Source organism: Danio rerio, chromosome 14, assembly GCF_049306965.1.
Source record: "Danio rerio strain Tuebingen ecotype United States chromosome 14, GRCz12tu, whole genome shotgun sequence".
Classification (NCBI taxonomy): Eukaryota; Metazoa; Chordata; class Actinopteri; order Cypriniformes; family Danionidae; genus Danio; species Danio rerio.
Window position 1 is genome coordinate 31,072,798 of NC_133189.1, and position 24,820 is coordinate 31,097,617.

Below are 24,820 nucleotides of genomic sequence, written 5' to 3' on the forward strand. Positions count from 1 at the left end.
CATCTGATGGATAAACTTTACCTAAAACTAAAAACTATGTCATTGTTTAATCCCATTTTACTTTTTCCAAACCATTTAACTTTCCTCACTTGAACGGAAAAAAAGATATATTTTGAAGAAAGCTGGAAGCCTATAACCATTGACATCCATAGTATTTTTCAGTTTTCTTTCGTCTTTTCTGTTATGCAGAATAAAGACATAAAGGTTTGGAACCACTTGAGGATGATTAAATGGGGAATTTTCATTTTTAGGTGAACTACCCCTTTAATATTAGCATTGAAGGCTTTGGAATAGGATTGCATTCGTTCAGCTTTGGGTTTATCCATCATTCTTTTAGCTTTCTATGAAAACTTTGATGGGAGCCATCACTAAGAAAACAGGAAATAGGCTTTCCTGTACTGGCTCCAACCAGGAAATCAGGAACTTCCTTTGAGGGAGTGTAGTTTTGTTTTGTATGCAAATGTTCGTTAGCAGTACTGGGATGAGAAAGTTAAGTCAGGCAGTATTCTGTAGTTAGAAGCTGAGGAGTACAGACAAACACATTTTTCTTTTGTTCAAACGGTAAGAAGTCTTTTTTTTACCATGCAGTTGCTATTCAATTTAACCATTTTAACGGATGAAGGTGGATTTATTTAATTTTTGAATGTGTTTGATTCTTTGGTTTGGATTTTAGACCTCTGCTTTGGTATTTTTTATATCTGATTACTCTAGTTTGACATTATGGAATCTCTTTTTTTCATTTGTGCTTTGAGGTATATAGTTTAGCTTTGATTCTTGTTTTATTTCAAAGACATAGCCATGAAAAACGGTAGAGAGATGGGAGAATAGGCTATATATAAATATATATATATATATATAATATATATATATATATATATATTATATATATATATATATATATATTATATATATATATATATATATATATATATATATATATATATATATATATAATAATATATATATATATATATATATATATATATTATATATATATATATATATATATATAATATATATATATATATAATATATATATATATATATATATATATATATATATATATATATATATATATATATATATATATATATATATATACATATATATATATGATAATAAAAATTGTGGTAATATTTACCTAGTAATATAAACAGTCCTAAATAACCCGTGGGTAAGGCCAGACGGAATCTGCGGACATTTTTTGCTATTTCTGCACAGAATGTGTTAAAAAACCTGCAGATTTATGTGGAATTATTTTGTGAGTATCATAACCAAAATATTTTATTATATAAAATAAAAAGTAATAGCTTTCAACTTTTAACAATGCAAATCCCATAAGATTCACTTTATTCTGTGAAAAAAGCAAGTGTTTCATATAATATCATACTAAAAGACAGAAAATACTTTACAAACTGTTTTAAAAAAATCATATGAATATTTTCATATGTCAATATTATTACTGTAATTAATTAAAAAACTGAATAAATATAAGTTTACACACATTTAAACAAATAAATATACAGACTCAATGATGGGCTAAAAATCTGCGTAATTCTGTGCACACATTCAGTCTGGGCCTACCTATCGGTCATGGGTTAAGAGTGTGATTCTTTATTTATTAAAAACATAACTTTCTTAGTCCAGAAATGTGTTATACATTTCTTACAGGAATTTAGGACATTTAGGGTTATTTAAGGACATTTTGATTAGCAATAATGCGTTGAGATTTGAAACGTATCGTGCAATATTGGCGTGAACGTATTTCATTCTCCTGGCAGACATAAATCTTTCAATGTTGAAATGATAATTTAGACAAAGTATAAAATATTAAGAATGATATTTTGATATTATATAATGATATGCTTGGCCTACAGTATATTAAGATAGGACTATACAAAAAAAAAAAAAAAAAAAAAAAACACTCTGCACTGTGTTCTTGCATTTAATACTGTTACCAAATTATACATGCCCCCTTATACATACAGAGCTATGCTATGCTGTATACAATCAACTTGTTGAAACATGAACAATGAATTTGTTATTTTCAAGATAGCTGATATATTAATTCAAGCTTGTAATGTAGTTCAGTTTCAGACTAAGACTGCATTTATGTTGCTATTTTTTTTAAAAATTTGATTTATATTTGTGCTGTCGTTCAATTTTCACGGTGAGCTGCAGCTGCCTTATGTCATTATTATTCATAAACATGTTTTTTCTCTTTAAATTAATAAATTAAAAATCAAACGGCATCAAAATGTCGCCATTGAATAATTATATAGGTTCACATTATTTAGCAGATACCTGCAATTACAGTATAGCATCAAATGAGATTAGTTTGAGCATCCAGTGGAAATTAATTCATTAGCCATATGGCTTTCGTCACCTGCTGTTCGTTGCTCACATTAAGGTAAATAAATGTCCAAATTTCACAGGGTGTTGTTAATTTCACAGTTTTACACAGCTGAAGAAAGAACAACTGAATGACTAAATCCCCATCAAATGTTTAATTCATTTTTTTTCTTTTTGGCTTAGTCCCTTTATTAATCTAGGGTCGCCACAGCGAAATGAACCACCTACTTAACCAGCATATGTTTTTTACGCACAGATTTCCTTCCAGCTGCAACCCAGAATTTGGAAACACCCACACACACACACTCACACACACATACACTATTGACAATTTAGCTTACTCAATTCATGTGTACATGTCTTTGGACTTGTGGGGGAAACCAGTGCACCCGGGGGAAACCCACGTGAGGGGAACATGCAAACTCCACACAGAAATGCAAACTGACAAAGCCAAGGCTCAAACCAGCGACATTCTTGCTGTGAGTCGACAGCACTACCTACTGCCCCACCGTGTGATGATACATACACAAAAACAAAATTCAATTATCAAAGCATAAAATAGATTATTATTATTTTTATTATTATTGATGTTGTTGTTAGGATAAGTGAGGGTGCCCTATGTGTTATAGTGTCAAGTATCAGGCCAAACTTTATTGTAATGAAAGTGACGTGAGCCAAAAAACATACATTGAACTGAACAGTGGATTTTTTTCTCAGCCATGTGCACGCAGATCCACCGCAACAGGCGTCTCTAAGCCATTAAAATGGCTTTATTCCATTCATTTAAATGTTTAGTCAGTTCCCTAACGATTTTGCGATTAGATCCATAAACATACATTTTTTATCATGCCCTATTTAAAATTCACTTCGGCTCCTCCCCGTTGCGGAAGCTATGACCGCGGCGGCGCAGGACAGGTGTGTGTTCATCAGTTGTAAAAATATCAGCATTTTTGCAATTTTGTCATAGATACGGTTTTCAACATAAAATGCTTTTCAAAGTGAAGGCTGGCCTGACCACACTATACCTTACTGCTAGTTTTCACATTCTCTATATTCGCCCCTGATGACACCACAGGTTCCTCCAGCAAAAATATAAGATATCATATGCATTGTTTGTGAAAACGAAATAACGCCATTGGAAAATGTAATAAAAAACGTATTACTGTATGGTAATTCAAACAAGGCAAAATGATTAAAGATGTCAGGAAACACTTTTGATTAGATCAAGAGACAGAGATCTGTTTTTTTTTTTTTTTAAATAATGACTCATCCTGAAAATACATTTATTAAATTATGCACGTGAAATTCATTTATTGACAGATTTGTTTTGTGCACTTCAAATGAGTTTTTTTTTTAGAAAGTTAACGAATTACTCAAATCCAGACAGGAGTGTTTTGCTTGAAATATTCAAATGATAAAATAATAATAAAATAATAATAATAAAAATGAAATTATAACAATACAAAAAAAAAAAAAAAACTCTTCATGCTTCAACATGTACAAAACAAAGTTTGCCTCTAGTTTCGAATCGAAAGATGCATTTTGCTTAACGCAAGAGTTTCTATCATTTAAGGAATCTGTATCAAAATTTGTCCATTAGCTTATATGTATATTTAAGACTCTCTTTCAGGCTCTATTTTTACAGTGGATGCAATATGTATATTTATACAACAGTTCTGTCTGGTTCTTGAATATGATTGGCTGATAGCCGTGCAATATTTTGTCAGAAACATCACACAAAGGCCTCTTCACCCTTCCCTATTACTCCGCCCACATACTGCCAGCCACAAGCACGCTACAGTTTGACAAAAATTACTGTTGTTAGTCAACAAAATGTACTTTTGATGCTTTTTTTTGTCAAGAATGTAATTGTTTAGATTGCAACTATGCAGTTTACTTGTAAGAATAGCGCCTATTTTAAAATATTTACAATTTCTCGTCGGTGGCCAAAGATGGTTGATGTTGTCTATCCACAAGATGGCGCCAGAACCGCATAAGAAGCCCTTGCTTTTTGTGTTTTCCTGAGCGCAAATAAGAAGCTGAAAAACGGAAGTGTCACGGTTTTTAAGGTGAACCGAATAGAGTCAATAAGAAGCTGAGAATAAGAAGCTGGCTGTAGCGTTCTTTTATTTCAATAATGTAACATTTTATTTTGCGATGGATGTTTGAGTGTATTTTTCTTTTCCTTTTGCCTACTCATTGTCGTTGACTGGCATGCATGTAGTCGACAGCACTTGGGAGAAACGCAGAAAGGCCAATATGAAGAGCGAAATAGTTTCTGTCTCCTTTTATTATTCCATAAAGTCTCCGGGTAAACGCTGGGACACCTGGCACCCGTCACAATACCGACGGCAACAGAGAAATACTGTAAACTGTAATAGACTGTAGGGAGAAATTTCTGTAGATGGATGGCATTTCATGTCACGTTCAGCCTTGTAATCTTAAAATGTGAGCAAAATTCAGCTGCTTTGTCATCACCTTAAGGGGGTCACACACCAGAAGCGCCGCTTCACATTACGCTATAGTACTGGTATACCACCAGTGCTGATATACAACCATATTACACTGCTACTCGTATGAGTATATATATATATATATATATATATATATATATATATATATATATATATATATATATATATATATTAGGGCTGGGCGATTTGTCAAAAAAAATCTAGGTTTTTTATAAAGTTTGACCGATTCGCGATTTTGAATTTCTTTTTTTATTGTGTAACCAGTCAACTTAAAACATTACAACAACATGGCTGAAGTAACTTGAAAAACCATCTGGGTAAGGAAGATTGTTATTTTAATGGCCATGCCATACATAAATTGGTCAACAAGGTGTAAATAAATGTAAAACAAATTCAGGAGTTAAATATCGTTGCAGAAGATTTTAATAAAAAATATGTGTGTAAATATTGCAGTTGCAGAAATACAGAGGTATTTTTTTGCAAGGTTTGCTGAGCCTAGAAAAGATAGGCTGTCAGCTCGGTTTTGAATTTGTCATCTTCTGATTGATTGACAGGTTGTGATGCTGCTGCCTTTTTCTTAAAAAAAAAAAAAATACAGTGGAAGAAAAGGACTGAACATGGAAACTGTAAAGCCTAATTTAACCCAATGCGTGAAGTTGTGGATGTATAGCAGGAGCAAATAAAAGCACTAGATGTGTGTCTAGTATAAAATAATATATTTAATAAATTTTTCTTTTTTCCCCTTTTAAATATCAATCATTTGATGCGCTTTGCAGCTCTCTCTATATTATGCTGCCTGATCTGTCTGGTTTTCAACTAGGTCCGCAAAATGACGTCATGGGGCGGGTACTTTCATTTTCACTGCTACAGCTGCTGCTTACCTCTGCTCATGTTCAAACCAAAAGATCAGCGCTGTTCGAACTAAGATCGACGTCGTTTTTCACATGGCAGGTTTTTACGTCCTTCATACATGTTGAGATCGAGTTTATCAACTTAATGAGGTAATATGTCTTGACAATCCACACAGTGACTTAGCAAAGCGTGAAGTCATGTAGGATTTTACTTGTTGCATTGGTCTGAATGTAAATCCCCTCGTCAGGCAGTGCTGTGGTAGTGTGAGAGAGGACCAAAGCATGTTTGATGCAAAGGTATTAACAAAAGAAAAATACACAACTGAAGACACTTAAATGCTTGTATTTGTTGTATTTGCACCAGCTCTGCGTTGCATGCCCACAACTTCATGCATTGGGTTGAATTAGGCTGTCCAGTCTTTGCGTTCAGTCCGTCACTACCATCATTGAAACCACGACAGGCAGTCAAGCCGGTCGCACACCAGAAGTGCCGCGACACGGCGTGCACATGACAGTTTAAACTATCACACACCAGACGCGCACATTCGCATGATATTTAAACTGGAACTAATCGGATGCCGCTCTGTGGCGCGGCTGAAATATGAACTGCGTCCTGAATTGTTGCTGGGCAGCGCCGGTGTGTGTATAGAATTCTATAGAATTTTTGTTTAGAATTCAAAAATCTATGATGCTGCATGGTGCTACACGGCACGTCGCCGAGTGGCGCTTCTGGTGTTCGACCTGCTTCATACAGAGAGTAAACCAAACCGCATTTTTGCCATCATAATGTATCAAATATTTTTAGAAAAAAATCTCGATTTCTCGATTTAATATAAAATTAAATCGTTGTCAAAACTTAAATTCAAATTAATTGAAAAAAAAACACCCAACCCTAATATATATATATATATATATATATATATATATATATATATATATATATATATATATATATATATATATATATATATATATATAAGCAATAGGAACAGGAAGAGGTTAAGAAGGAAAAAATAAAAAGGATTTATTATAATACTCATTTTGTTTAACTTAAAAGCCAAGAAAAGTCCTTTAGTTCCTAGTGTATTGTATAAAAAAATTTACCACTGAAATCTTACAGCTGCTGGTTGCCCATGTACAAACTGGGGAACATAAAATTCTACACTTTGAAAATAAACCTACATGTGAAGTTAATAAATATGAATTGCCCATTTCGAATAAACATATTTTTAATTATGTAAAATATAAGGTTTAGCTTATAAAAGTCAATGGCATATACAGAAATTAAATACAGCTATAAAATCTACTTCACTTTTTATTGTATTTGCATATTGATTAAAGTTACTATAGTTATTTAGTGAAGAGCAGCAAACAAATTTCTCATTGTGTTTAGTTTGATAACAGAGGTGTTAATGTAAGAATGCACAGATCTATAATAAAGCATTCGACTACTTTAGTAATATTTTTTTGTTCATTTAAGAGAAAATTTGTTGTGTTTAAAGTAAAACACGCAGGACAGAGCAAAAAAAAAAAAAAAACACGAAAAAAAGAAGCACTTTTTCAAGGGTCCCTTACTGAGAGCTCCGCTCAGCATGAGCTCTCCTGGCTAAACAAGCGAAAAAAAGAAAAAGACAGCTGTGAAACATAACCAGCTTTGTCTTTTTGGAGGAAACACACTTTAGATCTTTTTAGGATAAGAGGTTTTTGAGTTATTGCCGTCTATCACTAAATGTGTCAGGAATATCGATAACAAAACCAACTTAACCACGCTCATTTCTGGCGCCCCCCTGGATGTACAGCGCCCTTAGCATTTGCCTATATGCCACAGGCCGGCCCTGGTCCTCAGCGCAGATTTGAAAGACGACGTTGCTTCTTCGTACTGTTGCCTCACTTCGCCTGCGCTTCCTTGTAATGTTGCCCTAACCTCACTTCACCGCCGCTTGCCATGTTAAAATGTGGAATGATGGTCAAGCGCCCCCTAATTTTAGAGCATAGTGATTGGACATTTACTCGCGGGGAAGAGTTTCCTCATCTCAGCTCATGGACTTACAGGCACACACAGTCAAATCGGGGAGATATAAAACACACATAAATTATTTAAACGCAAAACCGAGAAAACCGCAATTCACAAGCGTGTATTGAAATGTAGAGGTCGTACCGTACGGTTCAATATTATATTAAGAACCGTGGCATGTCTATAATATATAAATAAATAAATAAATATATATATATATATATATATATATATATCATCACCATTGAATTATAAGGTTCTATCTGCTTTCTGAATGATTTTGAGATATTGAGCTTCAAAGTTTTGTGTATGTGTGTAATATTTATTTTTCAAATAAGTCTTAAAATGTAAAGGGATTATAAAAAACTTCATATAATGTAAATAAGTTGTCATCTAATAAGAATATGTCAATAACTCAATTTTAAAGGAATGAAAGCTTAATGAATATTCTCACCATAATAGATGCCATAATCTAAGGTTAACATATTTTCAGCTAAACAATAGAACAGCCAACTAAAGGCACTGCACATTAATAAATCATTGACTATCACCAGTATAAAAATAGCAAATATTTGGATACAAATAAAGTCAAATATCTGATGCTGCAGCACATTAAATCAACATTTACTGAAAGTCTATCAGACGAACAATCTTTGAAAAAGTAGAAAACTGTCACATCACATTGCACATCAGTGCTTGATTACATAGTGATGAAAGAACAGCATTGCTTTAAATGCATTTCAAGCACACTGTATAAAAGTGAGGGTTTTAATATTTGGCTTGCATTATAAATTAACCAGGAATAATCAATTATTCAGTTAATAATCAGTTAATCAGACCAAAACAGTCTGAGCAAGTGAAACTAGCCCACATTTTTTCTTGCATATTATTTAGTGTTCAAACAGCAAAAGGTGTTTTGTACTGTATACTTTATACACTGTATAAGTTCACTAATAATTTACTGCATACTATTCACGGTCACATAGTGTGGCTTTTTCCTGAACATTTACTTGAAATAAAACACTGACTGGTTCCCTGACGAAGAAGTCAAAACAGTGATACTCTTTGGCGTTTATCTGTCACTACAGCACGAGACAGACAGTGAGAGAATAATTTTTCTGCATGGTTTACTTTGCCGAGAGGCTGAGACTGTCTCCCTCGGGATCCCGTCAGATGCGGGGACTGTGTGAGAAGACATGCCTATGTGCATGCGTGAGCGAGAGAGAGAGCTAGAGCGAGGGAAAGAGCATGTGTGTGCACACATAAAGGAAAGGGGCAGAGTGTGAGTGCGAGCGCAGATGATGCTGCTTGTGGAAGGACATGGTGCTGCTTTTGGCTTTCCTTCCTGTGCTACAAGATTTTCTCCACTAAGCTTTGACCTCTGTGTTCTGTCAGTCTGGTATCTCACCTTCTCGGGTAAGAGCTGTTCTTTATTTGCTGCTGGAATGAAAGCAGGTTGCTGTAAACGTTCCTCATGTGTGTGTGTGTGTGTGTGTGTGTGTGTGTGTGTGTGTCGCATGTGCAGAGAGACTCAGAACGACAAAGGGAAGGGAGGAGGGTGGAACAGGCAGAGGATATCATGTGTGTGCTATAACTAAGGACAAGAAGCAGACAGAGTTGGAGAAGACAGGAGAGAAGACACAAGGCAGAAGCTGCAGACATCATCTCTTTACTGGCCAGAACGGACAACAAAGACAAGAGGGGTATAGCCTCTGAAGCTGGCGATCTGCCTCGTTATTTCACCGATTCCATGTGCCACTGACATTGCATCGAAGGCAAATAGGATGTCTGTCTCTGGAAAAAAGGAGTTTGACGTGAAGCAGATCCTCAGGCTCCGTTGGCGCTGGTTCAGCCACAGCACTCAGACCTCAGCTGGGAACGGGGGCTATATTCAGCAGGAGGGTTTTGATCACCGAGGAACACCGGTCCGGCTGAAGAGTCACTCTCGGGACAGAGGAGGACTCCGTAAGAGCAACAGCCCAGTGCACAGCATTCTGGCTCCGAACCCTGGACCCACATCTGTTTATGCCAGGCCGGGCAATCAATCATGGCATCAGCAAAACATCATCCAGCAGCTCCAAGCTAGCGAGGAGCTTCCCAAGAGCAACTCACCTTGCAAAGAGGAGGCGAAGAGCGGCCATGAGGATGTAAAGAGCAATTCAGAGGATCCCTCTGAGGAGGAAGCCACAGACAGGTAAAAAAAAAGCTCAGACATGTGAAAAGGTGCCTGCTGTTGTCAGCCAACTCACACATTCAGGGTGCAAGCAGCTAAGTTTCGCCTGTAGGCATAAAAGACGTGCAGATTTTTGATGGAAATCCTGTTTTTTGCCCTTCATGCGGTAATAAAAACAGGCAGCGCGGTGCTAGGAGATGAGCGAGGTGTTATTTTGGCACAGAGTGGATTTACGGTAAGCCTCAGGGAGCTTCAAGATTGAGTACAAGTACAGTATTTAACTGTCACTCTAGTCAAGCTCATTACGCCAGTGAAATTTGCTCAGAAATGACAGTTTGTTTTATTTTCTTTCGCTGTGTTGCCAGTACTCAGGGCCGCCGCTAACACGGCGGTTTGGTCTTCTGAGAATATCGTTTTTCAATCAACTCCACCATTGCATCTGCCACCACTGTTCACCTGGGAATAGTTCATTCACATGGCATACGGGTTGTAGAAGCATGGCTCTGAAATAACCATAGATAAATTATTCATCAAGCAGACACATCTCACAAAACACAGAGGAAAACACAGAGGCGTCTGGATATAGCTGGTAGGATAGCACACTCTGTAAGCTGAGGTGGTTCGCTCTTCATTTCAGTAGCCTGCATTTTCATGACCTGAAGCAGGAATATTTCATGGCATGTTAATGCACGGACCGTTGGACTTTTAAATGTTACAGAGAGCATGCCATGATGTTAGAGACCATTGGTGCTATTGCTATAAATTTTGTGAAGGGCAACCGGATGAATTATATTTAGTGGGGATGATATTTACACATCAGTGCAGTTCAGAGAAAGACAACATTTAATTGGCTTGCTTCAATCGATCACAATTTATGAGATTATAAAGCCCTGCCTCCACAGATGCTTTCAATTCACATCTTAAGTGCTGGACGCTAAGGAGAGAAGCATCTTTTCTCACTGAGTGGATTTGTCTAGCATAAAGTCACAGCAGAATAAGACAGAAACTAAACATTTTCTCAGATAGGGATGTGGAGAGACTGACCTGCACCAACCCCGTCTTTAAATTAATGTGCCCAGACCAATATTCATTTATTCATTCATTTTCTTTTCAGCTTAGTCCCTTTATTAATCTGGAGTCCCACAGCGGAATGAACCGCCAACTTATCCAACATATGTTTTATGCAGTGGTTGCCGTTCCAGCTGCAACCCATCACTGGGAAACCTCAGATCAATAGTGCAACAGAATCTATATTTAATGAACAGTTATTTTTACATACACCTATTTAAAGCCCTTCTTTAGATGCACAAAGCTGTAACTGTTGATCACATTTTTTTTTATTTAGAATTCTATTCCATTTAAATAAGTCTTCATTGAAATAATATATATTGATATTAATTCATTGGCATTTTAGATATTTAAAGGGATAGTTCTTCTGGGATAGTAAATTAGTCATCATTTACTCGCCCTTTATGTGTTTCAGTCCGTTTCTTAGTTCTTTTAAACACACAAGAAAAGCTATTTTGAAGAAAACTGGAGATTTGTAATTATTGAGATATTGTGTTGTACTACTACTATGGAAGTCAATAGTAGTAGGTTCTCATCAGCTTTCTTTAAAATACCTTATTTTGTGTTCAAAAGAAGAAACTCATAAAGGTTTGAAACCACTTGATGGTGAGTAAATAGTGAGTACATTTTCATATTTTGGTAAACTACCTTTTTAATTATGATCACTTACACGTATCAATGCTTAATGTAAAATGTACCCACATAATATTAATATAAACATATCATTGTTAGGCTAATTAAAGAAATAATTTGAAACAAGTTAAAATACAGTTGAAGTCAGAATCATTAGCCGGCCTTTGAATTTGTTTTCTTTTTTAAATATTTACCAAATGATGTTTAACAGAGCAAGGATATTTTCACAGTATGCCTGATAATATTTTTTTCTTCTGGAGAAAGTCTTATTTGTTTTATTTTGGCTAGAATAAAAGAAGTTTTTAATTTTTTTTAACACCATTTTAAGGTAAAAATTATTAGCCCCTTAAAGCTATATATTTTTTCTATAGTCTACAGAACTAACCATGGTTTTACAATAACTTGCCTAATTAACCTAACCTGCCTGGTTAACATAATTAACCCAGTTAAGCCATTAAATTGCCCTTTAAGCTGTATAGAAGTGTCTTGAAAAATATCTAGTCTTATATTATTTACTGTCATCATGGCAAATATCAAATAAATCCGTTATTAGAAATGAGTTATTAAAACTATAATGTTAAGAAATGTGTTGAAAAAATCTCTCCATTTAACAGAAATTGAGAAGAAAAAAAAAAAAACGGGGGCTAATAATTCAGGGGGCTAATAATTCTGACTTCAACTGTATATATTTTTTCTCAGTATCTCGAAAACACTGTTATGTCCTCTTTAATTTTTTCCCCCTTTTTTGTAGTATATATTTTTAAATGTGTAAATGCCTCTTCATTTCCTTTCTTGCATATTCTGCTAAGAAGCATTGCCTGGCCATGGTTTATGCCACCCATTAAAGCTCTGCTATACGTCCTTGTATAGACACATCACCCATAGATATTTACAGGTCTATCAATATTTTAGTGTGTATTTTAACAGTACGAAAATAGAATCAATTCAAGTCAAAGGCTATAAATAAAACAGGTAAATCAGGCAAGATTTTTCCTTGTTAAACCATCTTCACATCAGTCCTATCAACATTGCCTATAAAAGCAAGACATGAACTCTCAAACATCAAGTTTTGACCCTTTAAAAGCTTATGTTAATTACTTTGCTGGTCTGAAAGCTTTCTTCGTGTTAATAGCCTTGTCTACTGATTGATATGGTCTTGTGAATCTAAGTCCCATGACTGTATTCTTCATCTACCATGTAAAAGACTTATCTTCAGACGCAAATGACATTAGCAGCAACATTAAAACAAATTGCAAATTTAATCCTGTACACTATTTCTTACCCTTGAAAATGAACGGCTATGTTTTCATAAGTACCACAGTGAGGCTATCATGCGTTGTGTTATGAATATTTAATCAGAGAATGAGTTCGAAACAAAAGAGATTTGATCCCTTAAGACTTCCACATCACATGCTTTAAATTATCATACCTAAGAGCCTTTAGGTATACAATTATATATCTGCTGGTACATTTGTTTGTTATTCTGTGTTTTTCTTCCCTCGTCCTTTTATCACTTATCATTTAGTATGCGTAAATAAAGCATAAATTTGCCTTACAGGCACAATGTGATGGAAATGAGGCCTTTAATGTGCCTCTAGACTACAGATTTTGTTGTGCATCTTTGTGGTGAGAGCTAAAAAAAAAAAAAAAAAAAAGATTTACTGGTTATTCGTTTTTATACCCCCTATGACATTTAATAATAAGGGAGATCTAAGTAAACAGGAAGCTGCTCTTTTAATGCAATGACAGAGTGTGATCATAATGCAGAAAAAAATGTATATTAAATTAGCTTGTCCATCTTTCAGCACAATCTTTTCAATATACACACACGAAGGAAATGTTCTGTTCTTATTGTTATCATGCAATATAGCAGGACTTCAGTTCGCTTGCTGATCCTATTTCCATTTCCTCCATTTGCTGGAAATAAAAATGATGAAAAGAGCATGAAAGAGCCTCCATTAACATGCCGTGTCTCAAAACAAAACGCACAGTTTGTTGACTTTCACATTTATTCATATTGTGCCAAACAAGTCAAGCTTAATAGTATAAGCGATATAAGACAGTGTAAGTATATTCATCTGATATAATGCTCACAGATTTCATTACCAGCAAAACGTCAAACCGGGGGAACATCAAAACCTTGTGAGGCAGCCAAAGCAGTAATGAATAAAATATTTTAGGGAAGAAATTAATCTGGATTCAGCCTAGAAGCTGTATTACTATGGGAATTGATGAAAAGTGCTGAATACTATGTTTAGAATGCTTCTGTCTATCTTCTTTAATATCGAGGCTGCAGACCTGCTCATCATAAATAATTCAGAGAGGTTGATGAAACATCTATCTTTTTTAACTTTGTTTGTTCAAAAGGAAAGCGAGATGAAGAGGTTTATACAGTAATATATGCTGAAATTACAGAGGTCATAGTGATTTTTAAAACGGAACTAAACCAGTTGGCGTTTCTGCTGAAATCAATGAAAGCATGAATAATGTTCAAAATGTTTATAGTACCCTGAATTACTCTATGAAGAAACCTTAATCTATGTGCTGACAATAATTTAATGAGCTGTTATTAAAGGGCAGTTATTTTACCCCTTTTTTCAAGATTTAAGATGAGTGTTTTGTGTCTCCAGAATGTGTCTATAAAGTTTCAGCCCAAAACACCCATCTGATTATTTATCATACCTTTAAGAATATTGGATTTTTTTGCTCTGAACACAATGTAGCTGGTTTTGTTGCCTGTGCCTTTAATGCTAGTTCTTCCCGCCCACTGTTCCCACATGCCTGTTAGATTGTCCCCCATTTTTGGCTGCGTCAGATAAACAGCACAGTGACAGACATGAAAGGAGCAGATCTCATGTAACATTTGCGCACGTTTTGCAATTTTGCACTGTTTTTGCACGGCAAATGTGACAGGATACATATTAATATCCACTGCTGTATAGATATCCGTTATGTTAATGTAAAATAGAAACCTGATTTAACGTCCACAAACTGGGATTAATGTGTCGTCTTTTATAATTGTTCTTACATGTGGCTGTGGTGATAAAGACGGTAAAATGGCTGTAGTTCATTACAAACATGCTCTGTTTTAACAACGTTTTAAACCTGTAAAACTCATTCTTGTTCACATTTAATGATGATTGATGATCACAGTGAGCTCCACAGTTCTTTTAATCCCAGTTGCTTTGCGCACATCCTGTCTTGTGGATATGATTATAAGTTTTATTACGGAGACATGTTAATACAGGGGGGTCAATCAATTCAATGGCGGGTAAACCGCACTCCTACCTCACGTTGTGGTGGGCCTCAAAATGATAGGGATTTGGATCCTATTTTAACAAGAAAATTTTACATAGAAACTTATTGTCTTTATATCTTCCCAATATGACAGTGGACACACTATACCTGCACACAGTTCTGTACAAACAGCTTCCAAAATATAATTTTTATCACAGGTGCCCTTTATGGTGACAGTTGACACCAAAAAAATTAAAATTTGGTTTCATACCATTATGAGTTTTTTCTTCTGTTAAACACAAATGAAGATGTTTTGAAGAAAGTTGGAGACCTGTAACCATTGACTTCCATAGTATTTATTTTTTCTACAATGGAAGTCGGTGCTTACAGGTTTGCAGCTTTCTTCAAAACATCTTCTTTACTGTTAAAGAATCATTAAGGGTTTGGAACCACACAAGGGTGAGTAAATAGTAAGTAAAATTTTTTGTGGATTATCAAAAACTGGAGAGGTTAAAAAATATGAACAAAAACGCCAACCTTTGGAACATATACCAGCATCTTACTTAATCTAAAATCTAGAATCTACAGCTACAAATATAATTGGGATTTAAAACCAGATATTGACATCCATGTGGAATTAATTCATATTTCTGTCCAACGGCTGTTTCTGATCTTTTCCAAAAGCTGAGCATAGAGAGAAATGCTGGTGTCCTACATATCCCTGCGGGCGTTGAGGGCTTAGGGCCATGCCTGTGATCTGTGTTACCATTTCTTCAACTACTCTGACAGCCGACAGCGAGCCGCTTGCAGAGGGTCATGGGGTGCTCAACTACACATTGTTATGTGCACGTTTAATGTTCATATCAAGCATTCTCATGAATAGGCAAATAGGCAAAAAGTCAACTGGTTGGTGTCGGAAAGGGAATAATCTTGAGGTACATTTTACAAAAAAATGACTGACTATATATCTCTGGGCCTCATGGTGGCACAGTGGGTAGCAAGATCGGCTCACAGCAAGAATGTTGCTGGTTTTAACTCCGGCTGGGTCAGTTGGCATTTCTGTGTGGAGTTTGCATAAAACATTTGCTGTATATATAATAATTTGGTGGTTCATTCTGCTGTGGCGGCCCCCTATTAATAAAGGGAATAAGAAAAGAAAATGAATGAATGAATAATATATCTCTACATTTGAAGGTGGTGTATTTCACCCACAAACAAAAATTATGTCATCATTTATTCACCCTGTACTTGTTCCAAACCTGTTTGAGATTCTTTTTTCTGTTGAGGACAAAAGAAGATAATTTGAGAAAAGCTGAAAACCTGTAAGCATTTACTTCCATAGTAGGAAAAATAGTACTATACCCCCCACCCCCAGCCCAAGTATTTTCTTTAGTGTTCAACATTAAAAAAATTACCACAAGGGTGAGTTAATGATGAGTTCATTTTCATCTTTGGGTAAACTATTCTTTTTAGTATATAGCATGTGTGATAAAAGCTTTTTAACATGTTCTTGAATGTGCTGTTCTCATTTCATCAAAGTTGATTTAAGGTTAGGAGAGTTCAATTGGAATTTTGCCTTTTCTCACTGTAAATACTTGCAAGTATTTACATTTGTTTTTGGATTTTTTTGTAAATCTTTTGCTATAGGCTATACAAATATATGTTATTCAGTCCTTTAAATAATGTACACAGTATTAATGATTTAGTATACAGGTCTATCTTGAACAAAAATAATCACTCCCAGTTCTGTGTTTACATTTCATCAATTCTAAGCTCTGAAAGAAAAATACAATATGAAAAATGTGTTTAGTGCATTGGTACTTGAGCAGTCCTTGTAAATGACATGCTGCCTATGAGAAGAATTTTGGCCCTGACCCTTTAATAAGGAAACAGCAGAGACTTGAGTCAGCAGCTGTTGTGTTGAATGATATCTCAATTTCCTCTCAATTGCCTTGGAAAATAATGGCACCATCTTGTCTTAGGATGAGTAGAGCTTCATTTCAGGGCGAGATTTATAGTATCTTCACAGAGCATTGATAAGTCAAGAGACATTGTCCAGGTGGAGGAATGGAAATGTAGTTTGAGGAGAGGAAAAAAATTATAAGAGGCAAACTTGATGTGAAATGATTGCTAGTTGGTTTGAAGTATTGAAATCATTGTAGTATTTCTAACAAACAAGACTTTTTAGAAGAGAGTTACAATCTTCATAAATCAAGACTTTGCCTTGCAGCTTGATTTTTTTGTGGCTTATTGATTAATCAGTGAATTACGTTTTAATGTTTTCAAAAGGAAACATCACACAGTAGCCCTGGAAATATCTTAACTTCACAAGAGGTTTATTAAAACTTTAATAAAGGGCAGCAGCGAAACAGAGAACATAGAGAAATTTTCAAAGGGTGCCAGCATGTAAACGCATCTAATGCATTAATCTGTGTATAGTTTGAGATGGCAGCAGACTGTTGGGTTGAAATCTCAATAGCCTTTATAATTAGTTTCATACCAAGTTTGCATAAATGTCTATAACAAAACACTGCTTTCATCTGTAGTGTTCTCAATGCTTTTACTGAAGCAATCAGGCATCAGCCTAATGCTTAAACATTTTATATGCACATTCAGAAATGTATGTTTTTCACAGTTAAAAGTGCCACATAAGCGACGCAGTGGGTAGTGCTGTCGCCTCACAGCAAGAAGTTTGCTGGTTCAAGCCTTGGCTTGGTCAGTTGGCATTTATGTGTGGAGTTTGTTTGCTATCAAACAGATGCGTTATAGATGAATTGGGTGAGCTAAATTGTCTGTAGTGTATGTGTGTGAATGAGAGTGTAGGATTTTTCACAGTGATGGGTTGTGGCTGGAAGGGCATTCCCTGTTTAAAAACATATGCTGAATACGTTGGCGGTTGATTCTGCTGAGATGACCCCAGATTAATAAAGGGACTAAGCTGAAAGGAAAACTAATAAATGAATGAAACGTGCCACATACTGAAAGTTTTTATTTCTGCAGCAGAATGTAGTTTGTCTTTGGAAATACAGCGATTAGCATAATTATTGATTATTCAGGATTTGTTGTCACTTGAGATCAATACATTAAAGCTAAGCAATAAATTATCCTAACACTGCTGAGTGTTCCATATTCAATCAAATTATCATTCAGCTTTTCAACATGTCTATTAGTCTCAGCATAATTGGTATATGTTCATAATTTGCATCTGCTGCTGAGAGAGTAGGAAATTAAAAAAACTGCACACTTAGCAAACATCTGCCTTCATTTTTCTTACTGAATCCGATAGAGGAAAAACATTAATTTTACAACATAACACATTCATGCATAGTGCATATTTTAACCAGTCCATTTAAATTTCTGCTTTAAATAATGGACTGCATGTTGGAAAGTTCCTCTGTCAAAACTCTCTTAATAGCATGTGATGGCACTGGTGTAACACTTTAATTCTGTAGATTTTCTATAGGTTTTAATAACCCTTGAGTTAAGTACTATTTAAATTAGAGACAGTTAGCTGTGATGAGACATTGCACTCTGAATAAACATACAGTAGTTTGAAGATAAAGAAAAAAACAAAAAACAAAATCAATTGCTAATAAGAAAAGGTCGGACCTGGAGGTTCTGTTGCACTTTGGAAAGAAGAAAAAAAAAAAAAGCTTTCATCTTCGCACCTGTTCAGCTTCTGAGGCCACTGTGTGTGGTTATGTTTACAAATATTCTCAGTTATCTTTGTTCTGAAGTGCAGAAAATAGGAACAATCCTGAAAACAGCAGCAACAACAAAAATTAAAACAACGTCTGCGGGTATTGTCTTTTTGTGAATAAAAACCTTAATAAAAGGCAAAGCAATGAATTGAAGTAAAACACCTTCGGTGCACTTCACTATATTTTAAGTACCACAAGGACAGGGTTATTATAGCTCTATATATGAAGACATATTGATATACCATGTAATTGCGTTTCCAGCCTTTCTTAGTGTGGTATGTTTAGATTTAATACATTCTAATTAAAGTCTTTGAAGATCTGTAACCTGTATTGCTGCTCAAGATGTTATTGTTGTTGCCTCATTAATAATGCATTCGCAGAAGTTGTTCACAGAATGTGGAATACTAACAGCCAATTTCAGGCAATTAACCTTTATCTTAAAATGAAATGTATCATCAGTTGACACTGTGTCGGGTGCTGGAATGTTAAATAATGATTATTAAAGAACAGTCTGTAGCATTACCACTGTGTATATTCATGATCTAATGAAAATCTTAGACGAAATCTGTTGACACATCCTTCCTCACTTCAACATAGAGATCTTAACTTTTAGAAAGTAATCACAGCCACACTTTTGATCTATTTAGTCTGGGTCGAAAGTTTGCTGGCAGGATTCGACTTTTAGATAAATGGTATGTTGAGAAAATGCATTGCAAAAAAAAGCTTTTCTTATATAGGGTTTTTGTCTTGTTTCTAGTCCAAATATCTAAAATTCTTAAATCAAAAAGCATTTTAGACAGGAGCAAAATATTGTCCTCTTTTAAAAAATAATTAGTAAAAATTAAATGTTTTTTTGTTAAAACAAGCAAAATAGGGTAAGCAAAATAATCATGTTTTCGCTTTGAAATAAGATTAAGTTGCTTACCCTATTGGCAGACTGCATACTTTAAAAAAACTCACTTAATTCTGATATTATTTCTCAAAACAAGACATTTTTTTTTTTTGTCTAAAAGATGATTCTTAGTTTAAAACTTTTTTAGATATTATATTTGGACTCGAAACAAGACCAAAATATTTAAGGGCACCTATAATGAAAATCATCTTTTGAAAGTCGTTTGGACAGAACTTTGTGTAGGTATAGTGTGTCCACAGTCATATTAGATTAATATAAATACAACAGGTCTATTTTTTTTTATTTCCTGATGTTAAAATAGAATTCAAATCCCTCCCATTTTGAGGCCGACCACAGCGTGACATAGTGTGGTTTCCCTGCCCAAAATTGATTGACAGCCGTGTATTAACACGTCTTCATATTAACATGTATAATCATATCCACAAGACAGGTGGCACGCAAAGCAACCAGGATTCAAAAATCTGTTGAGCTCTCTGTGATCATCAATCATCATCAAATGTGATCAAGAATAAGCTTTACAAGTTAACCATGTTTTTAAAACAGTGCATGTTTGTGATGAAGTACAGCGATTTTATGGTCTTTAAATCTGCATCTGCATGTCAGTACAATTATAAAAGGTTTGTGGACATTAAATCAGGTTTTATCAGGTTTGTACATAAACTCAACAGATATCCATACAGCAGTGAATATTAACTTGTATCCTGTCACATTTGGTGTGCAAAAAAGTTAAACGCACACTGTGTATGTCTGTGTGTGTGAACTTTGTAACAACATTGTGTAACTCATCGTTGCAGAAAGGCTTGAATTAACTCCACAACAAATACATCAAATACTCATTGGTAAAGTTCTTACTGTAGTATTTCTCACAAACATTACGTAAGACCTGTTACTGTGTCTGTCACTGTGCTGTTTATCTGACGCAGCCGAGGCAGAGATTGAGGCACACTCTGACAGGCATGTGGGAACGGTGGGCTGGCAGAACCAGCATTAAAGGCCCATGCAACAAAAACTGCTACAATGTGTTCAGAGCAGCAAATTCCAATATTCTGAAAGGTATAATAAATAATCCGATGGGTGTTTTGAGCTGAAACTTTACATACACATTCTGGAGACACAAAAGACTTATCTTAAATTTTGAAAAAGGGTTAAAATAGGTGCCTTATATGTAAAAAAGCATTTTTGAGGTTATGTTGATTATACAGCAACAGAAGCTTTGTGTGTGCAGTCAAAAAGGCCCATAGCTGCTCTTATAACTGCTCTTCTAAGCCTTAGCTATGACTTTTCTTCTTAAAGAGGTTAGGATGGCTAATTACAACAAATGTAAACAGGAGATGTGTCTTCTTAGAAACCAATCACTCATTCGCTAATCCCTAGAGCATGGCAGTTGAGTGCACTGTATTAGCAAAGAGGAAGTGAAAATGAATGAGCGAATTCGGATGCTGATGTAGCCTAAATAGCATGAGCCAGTGAGCAGACAGATTTATCATGAACATATACACCTACCCATAAGACTTGTTTTCTGTATGAATTTTTGTCTACATCCGAGTCTTTTTGTCATTTGTCATTTTTATTGTACTATTTGATAAGTTAAAAAATAAAAAAAACATGCTTGTTATGCAGTGGGCTGGGGTTATAAAGAGATAACTGACACTCAGTGTAAAGCACTAAAGCGTCTACAACTAGGGCTGTTATATGTTTAATGTCTAACTTTATAACTTTATTTTGGGTGAGGTATAAAGGAAGATGGTCGTTGTATTTTAAATACAGTATGTTAAAAATGTTTTTTTGCTACATTAATAAAAAAGTAAGAAATGTAAAAAAATGAGGACACATATTTGTAATTGTTCCTTTCCGTCTATTTTAGGGGTTCCCAAACTTTTCAGCCCACGACCCCCATAATAACAATGTCAGTGACTTGCGACCCCCAAAATTCTATGAGGTGGTTTTAAATATATAAACCTTGCACACAACGGCGCACACATACCAATAGACCCAAGTCTATTTGTTGTCTAATTTTGGAGACCATCCTCCATGGCCTGTATTTATTTTTAATGTACAGTACGTGAGTGCAGTAATAATGTCAGAAAGTTTAACTTGCCATAAAATCAATCTGCTGCATCTGACACTATTGCTGTGTCTTTAATATAATCACCCCAGGGGTTGCAAAAAAATTGAAAGGCTGATGGTTTTTTATTTGCATGTAGTTTTTAATGTTTATCATTAACATATTAACAATGTTACTATTAACTATTATTTTGTTCTTCAGTAGCTTATGGATAAATTATGTTAATTCTAATAGTTCGAAAATAAAAGAACAATAATAATTCAATTTTTGGAAATTGCCAAATTGGTGGAGTGGAAAGTCAGTGGATGGGGATGATTGGAAGGGCATGATGGGTAAGGACCGATGGAAGGAATTTGGCCAGGACTGCAGGGAGAACATGCAAACTCCACAAAGTAACGCCAACTGACCCAACCAGGGCTTGTACCAGCGACCTTCTTTCTGTGAGGCGAAAGCACTAACTACTGCGCCACAGCGTCACCCCCACTATTATAGCATTAACTGCAAAAACCAAGCAAATGAGACACTGAAAACTCTGTCATGAGCTGCTCAGGTCAAAAGATCCCAGTGCTAATTCAATATAGTTACAATGCTTTGTGATTTGATCAATGTGTTAAATCACATCATGTTTAGGCATCGTTAAATTTTTGCCCCTGTTTATGCCCAATCTGATGAATGACATTCAGGAACAGAGAGCTTTCTCTGAATGCTGATTTATCTCTGAAACAGAAATTCTCTTTGATTGCTGGAATTGAGCAATTTGAGCTGAAAGAAAATAGTTCCTTCGGCACAAATCCTGGGGCTTACATGAATACAGATCCATCTTAAAAATGAGGTTGAGCTCCCCCTGTATTCGCTACATCAGACCTAAAGGACACTGGGTAAAAATGCTGGAGGAATGAAGCCCCAGTTAAGCTGTCTGAGCGATAAAGATGATTTCTACACACGGCTTTGAGCGAGCACAGATAGCTGTAATCCTCTTTTAGAAGCGAGGTTCATTCATCTTCTTTTAGTTTATTGTTATGGAGTTGTCTCGTAGACACACAAGCCATATTATTAGGATTCAACATTTTACTATGAACTGGCGAATTGTAGATATGCCAGGTGCTTTAATAGATATGCAAGGCACCCTGGCCTGCTGTTTTTCTCCACCAACCCCCACTTTTTTCAGCACTGCAGGTTAAAGATTTTCAAACATACTCAGTATTTTGTTTTCGCAGCATTTGGATGGTGCTGTTTATAATTCATAAGCTGAATTATGCTACATTGTTTACAATGACAATGGAAGAAAATCTTTCCTGTTCAACGATGTTTTGGAAAAGGAAAGCAAATTGAGAAGCAGATGAAAACCTCACAGACACACAGCAGTGGTTTCAATATTTTGTTTTAAGCAGGAAAGCACTGTTGAGCATTTTCAACAAAATGTATGCACTGCGCATCGCTGAGTAACAAAGAATGCTTCAGAAAAGTGGGAAAGAGGCATTGACGTGCTGTTCTGTGAGGAATAAGATCCTGCCAAATAAAATCACTTAGGGCTGCTTCAGTTTGTTTGCAACCAGCTAGCAGCTATTTCTTGAAAGGTTAACCGAACACATGCGCAGAACACACGTGGGCAGATATGCTGACACATATTTTGTCATAAGATCCTTGAAGAATCCTTTATACCTGCCTCCTAGCAAAATTCGGGCTTGACTGACAACCACTCTCACAGCTGCACCATTGAAATGTCAGTATTTTGATGCAGTTTATGTAGATTTTATTGCTAAGCTAGTGCGCTTTAACATGTAGCACTTTTTAAAGAAATTATTCAATGCTGATTTACTGACGATAAGCATTCCTGATAGAAAGAGAATGATGTGTGCAAAATCTGATTTAAGGGAAAGTTCATCTGAAAATTAAAATTTACTCACTATTCACTTACCCTTTTGTGGTTCCAAACCTTTATGTGCTGCTTTCTTTAGTTCAACATAAAGGAAGATATTTCAAAAACATATAATGGAAAAAAATATATAATGGAAGTCAGTGGTTACAGGTTTCCAGCTTTCTTCAAAATATATGCTTTTGAAAGAATATTCAGAAAAAAGTCAAAAAGGTTTGAAACAAGTAGATGGTGAGTAAATGATGACAGAATTTTCATATTTGGGTGAACTATCACTTTAAGCACATGCTCTCTGTGTTAGGCTCTTCAAATAGCATTTGGAGAGCCGTTTGGCAGCCTCTTGTCAAGAAATACTCAGGTAACATGTAACAACTGCCCACTTATTATTGATCTGGTTGAATGGAGTGATACAGTTCAAGTTCAATAACTGCTCTGATGCCGTAGTGATATGGAGATATGATGGGTTATGTAATGCCCCACATAACACAACAAATAGACTGCTATAAAAGTCCTCTGAGTTCATGGTTTGAAATACATCATAGAGCAGTTTCAACTGCCAAGCTGTTCTGTTCATAATGCAATAATGATATGAAGATTTATGTAGAAAGAAGAGCTACTTGAAAACCAGTGTGTAACAACAAATAATAATTAAAACAAATAAATAAATACAACAAAGACATAAACCGGTAGAAAATAATGATAAAGAACTATAAAATTAAGACTGTAAACATTAACTTCAATGCAGCTGTAAGATTAATGTGTATTAAACACAGCGTGTAGGAAACAAAGGTTATAAAAATGTGGTTTTGTTTGCTATATATCATGCCTCAGGTGCACTGTGGCTCGTAAAGACCCTTTATATAAAAAGCCAATTTCACAGGCAGAAAGAAAACATTTTCAGTAAATTTACAACCTTTCAGAAAGTGATACAGAAGCAATTTGGTTCTCTGATATTGGTAGACATAAAAGTCTCCTCAGCATTCCTTTGAGCAAAAGTAATGCATCTAGATTTTACAGCCCCTCTTATGTTGGCTTATTTCCTATTCAGTGCACCCAGCTCTGTGCCAAAATGTAGTTATAATGTCACTGAGATAAATTACCCATCTATTTAGCATAAAAAACAACCCTATAATGACCAGCAGGAGTCTGGGACTAGTAGTTTGTGCTGGCCACAGTCATGATGTAAACATGCCATTATAGATATCTAAATGTATAGCAGCCGCTAATGCTTCCTTCATAAAAAAAACAAAAAAAACAAAAAAAAAACATCTGGGCCTTTTGTAAATAATGTAATGTAAATGTAATGTCTTCTTTAAACAGGCCATATGTAGAATTTAATTAGTGACACCGGGTGGTGCAGTGGGTAGCGCTGTCGCCTCACAGCAAGAAGGTCAGTGGTTCAAGCCCCAGCTTGGTAAGTTGGCATTTCTGTGTGGAGTTTGCATGGAGTCTCCAGGTGCTC

General features: G+C 35.4%; 1 protein-coding gene across 4 annotated transcripts in view; it reads left to right on the forward strand.

Moving 5' to 3' along the window:
• Positions 1 to 265: 265 nt before the first annotated feature.
• klhl4 (kelch-like family member 4) overlaps positions 266 to 24,820 on the forward strand; it is a 59,979-nt gene continuing 35,424 nt past the window's right edge. The window contains exons 1-2 of one of the 4 annotated variants that reach the window (NM_001328011.1): positions 266 to 561; positions 9,218 to 9,886. In NM_001328011.1, coding sequence (NP_001314940.1) covers positions 9,477 to 9,886 — 410 coding nt within the window. In that variant the 5' untranslated portion in view covers positions 266 to 561; positions 9,218 to 9,476. Of the gene's footprint in view, positions 562 to 5,762; positions 5,829 to 9,217; positions 9,887 to 24,820 lie in introns of those variants that run through there. The other 3 variants (NM_001110457.2, XM_073921459.1, XM_073921458.1) reach the window with 3 other exon arrangements.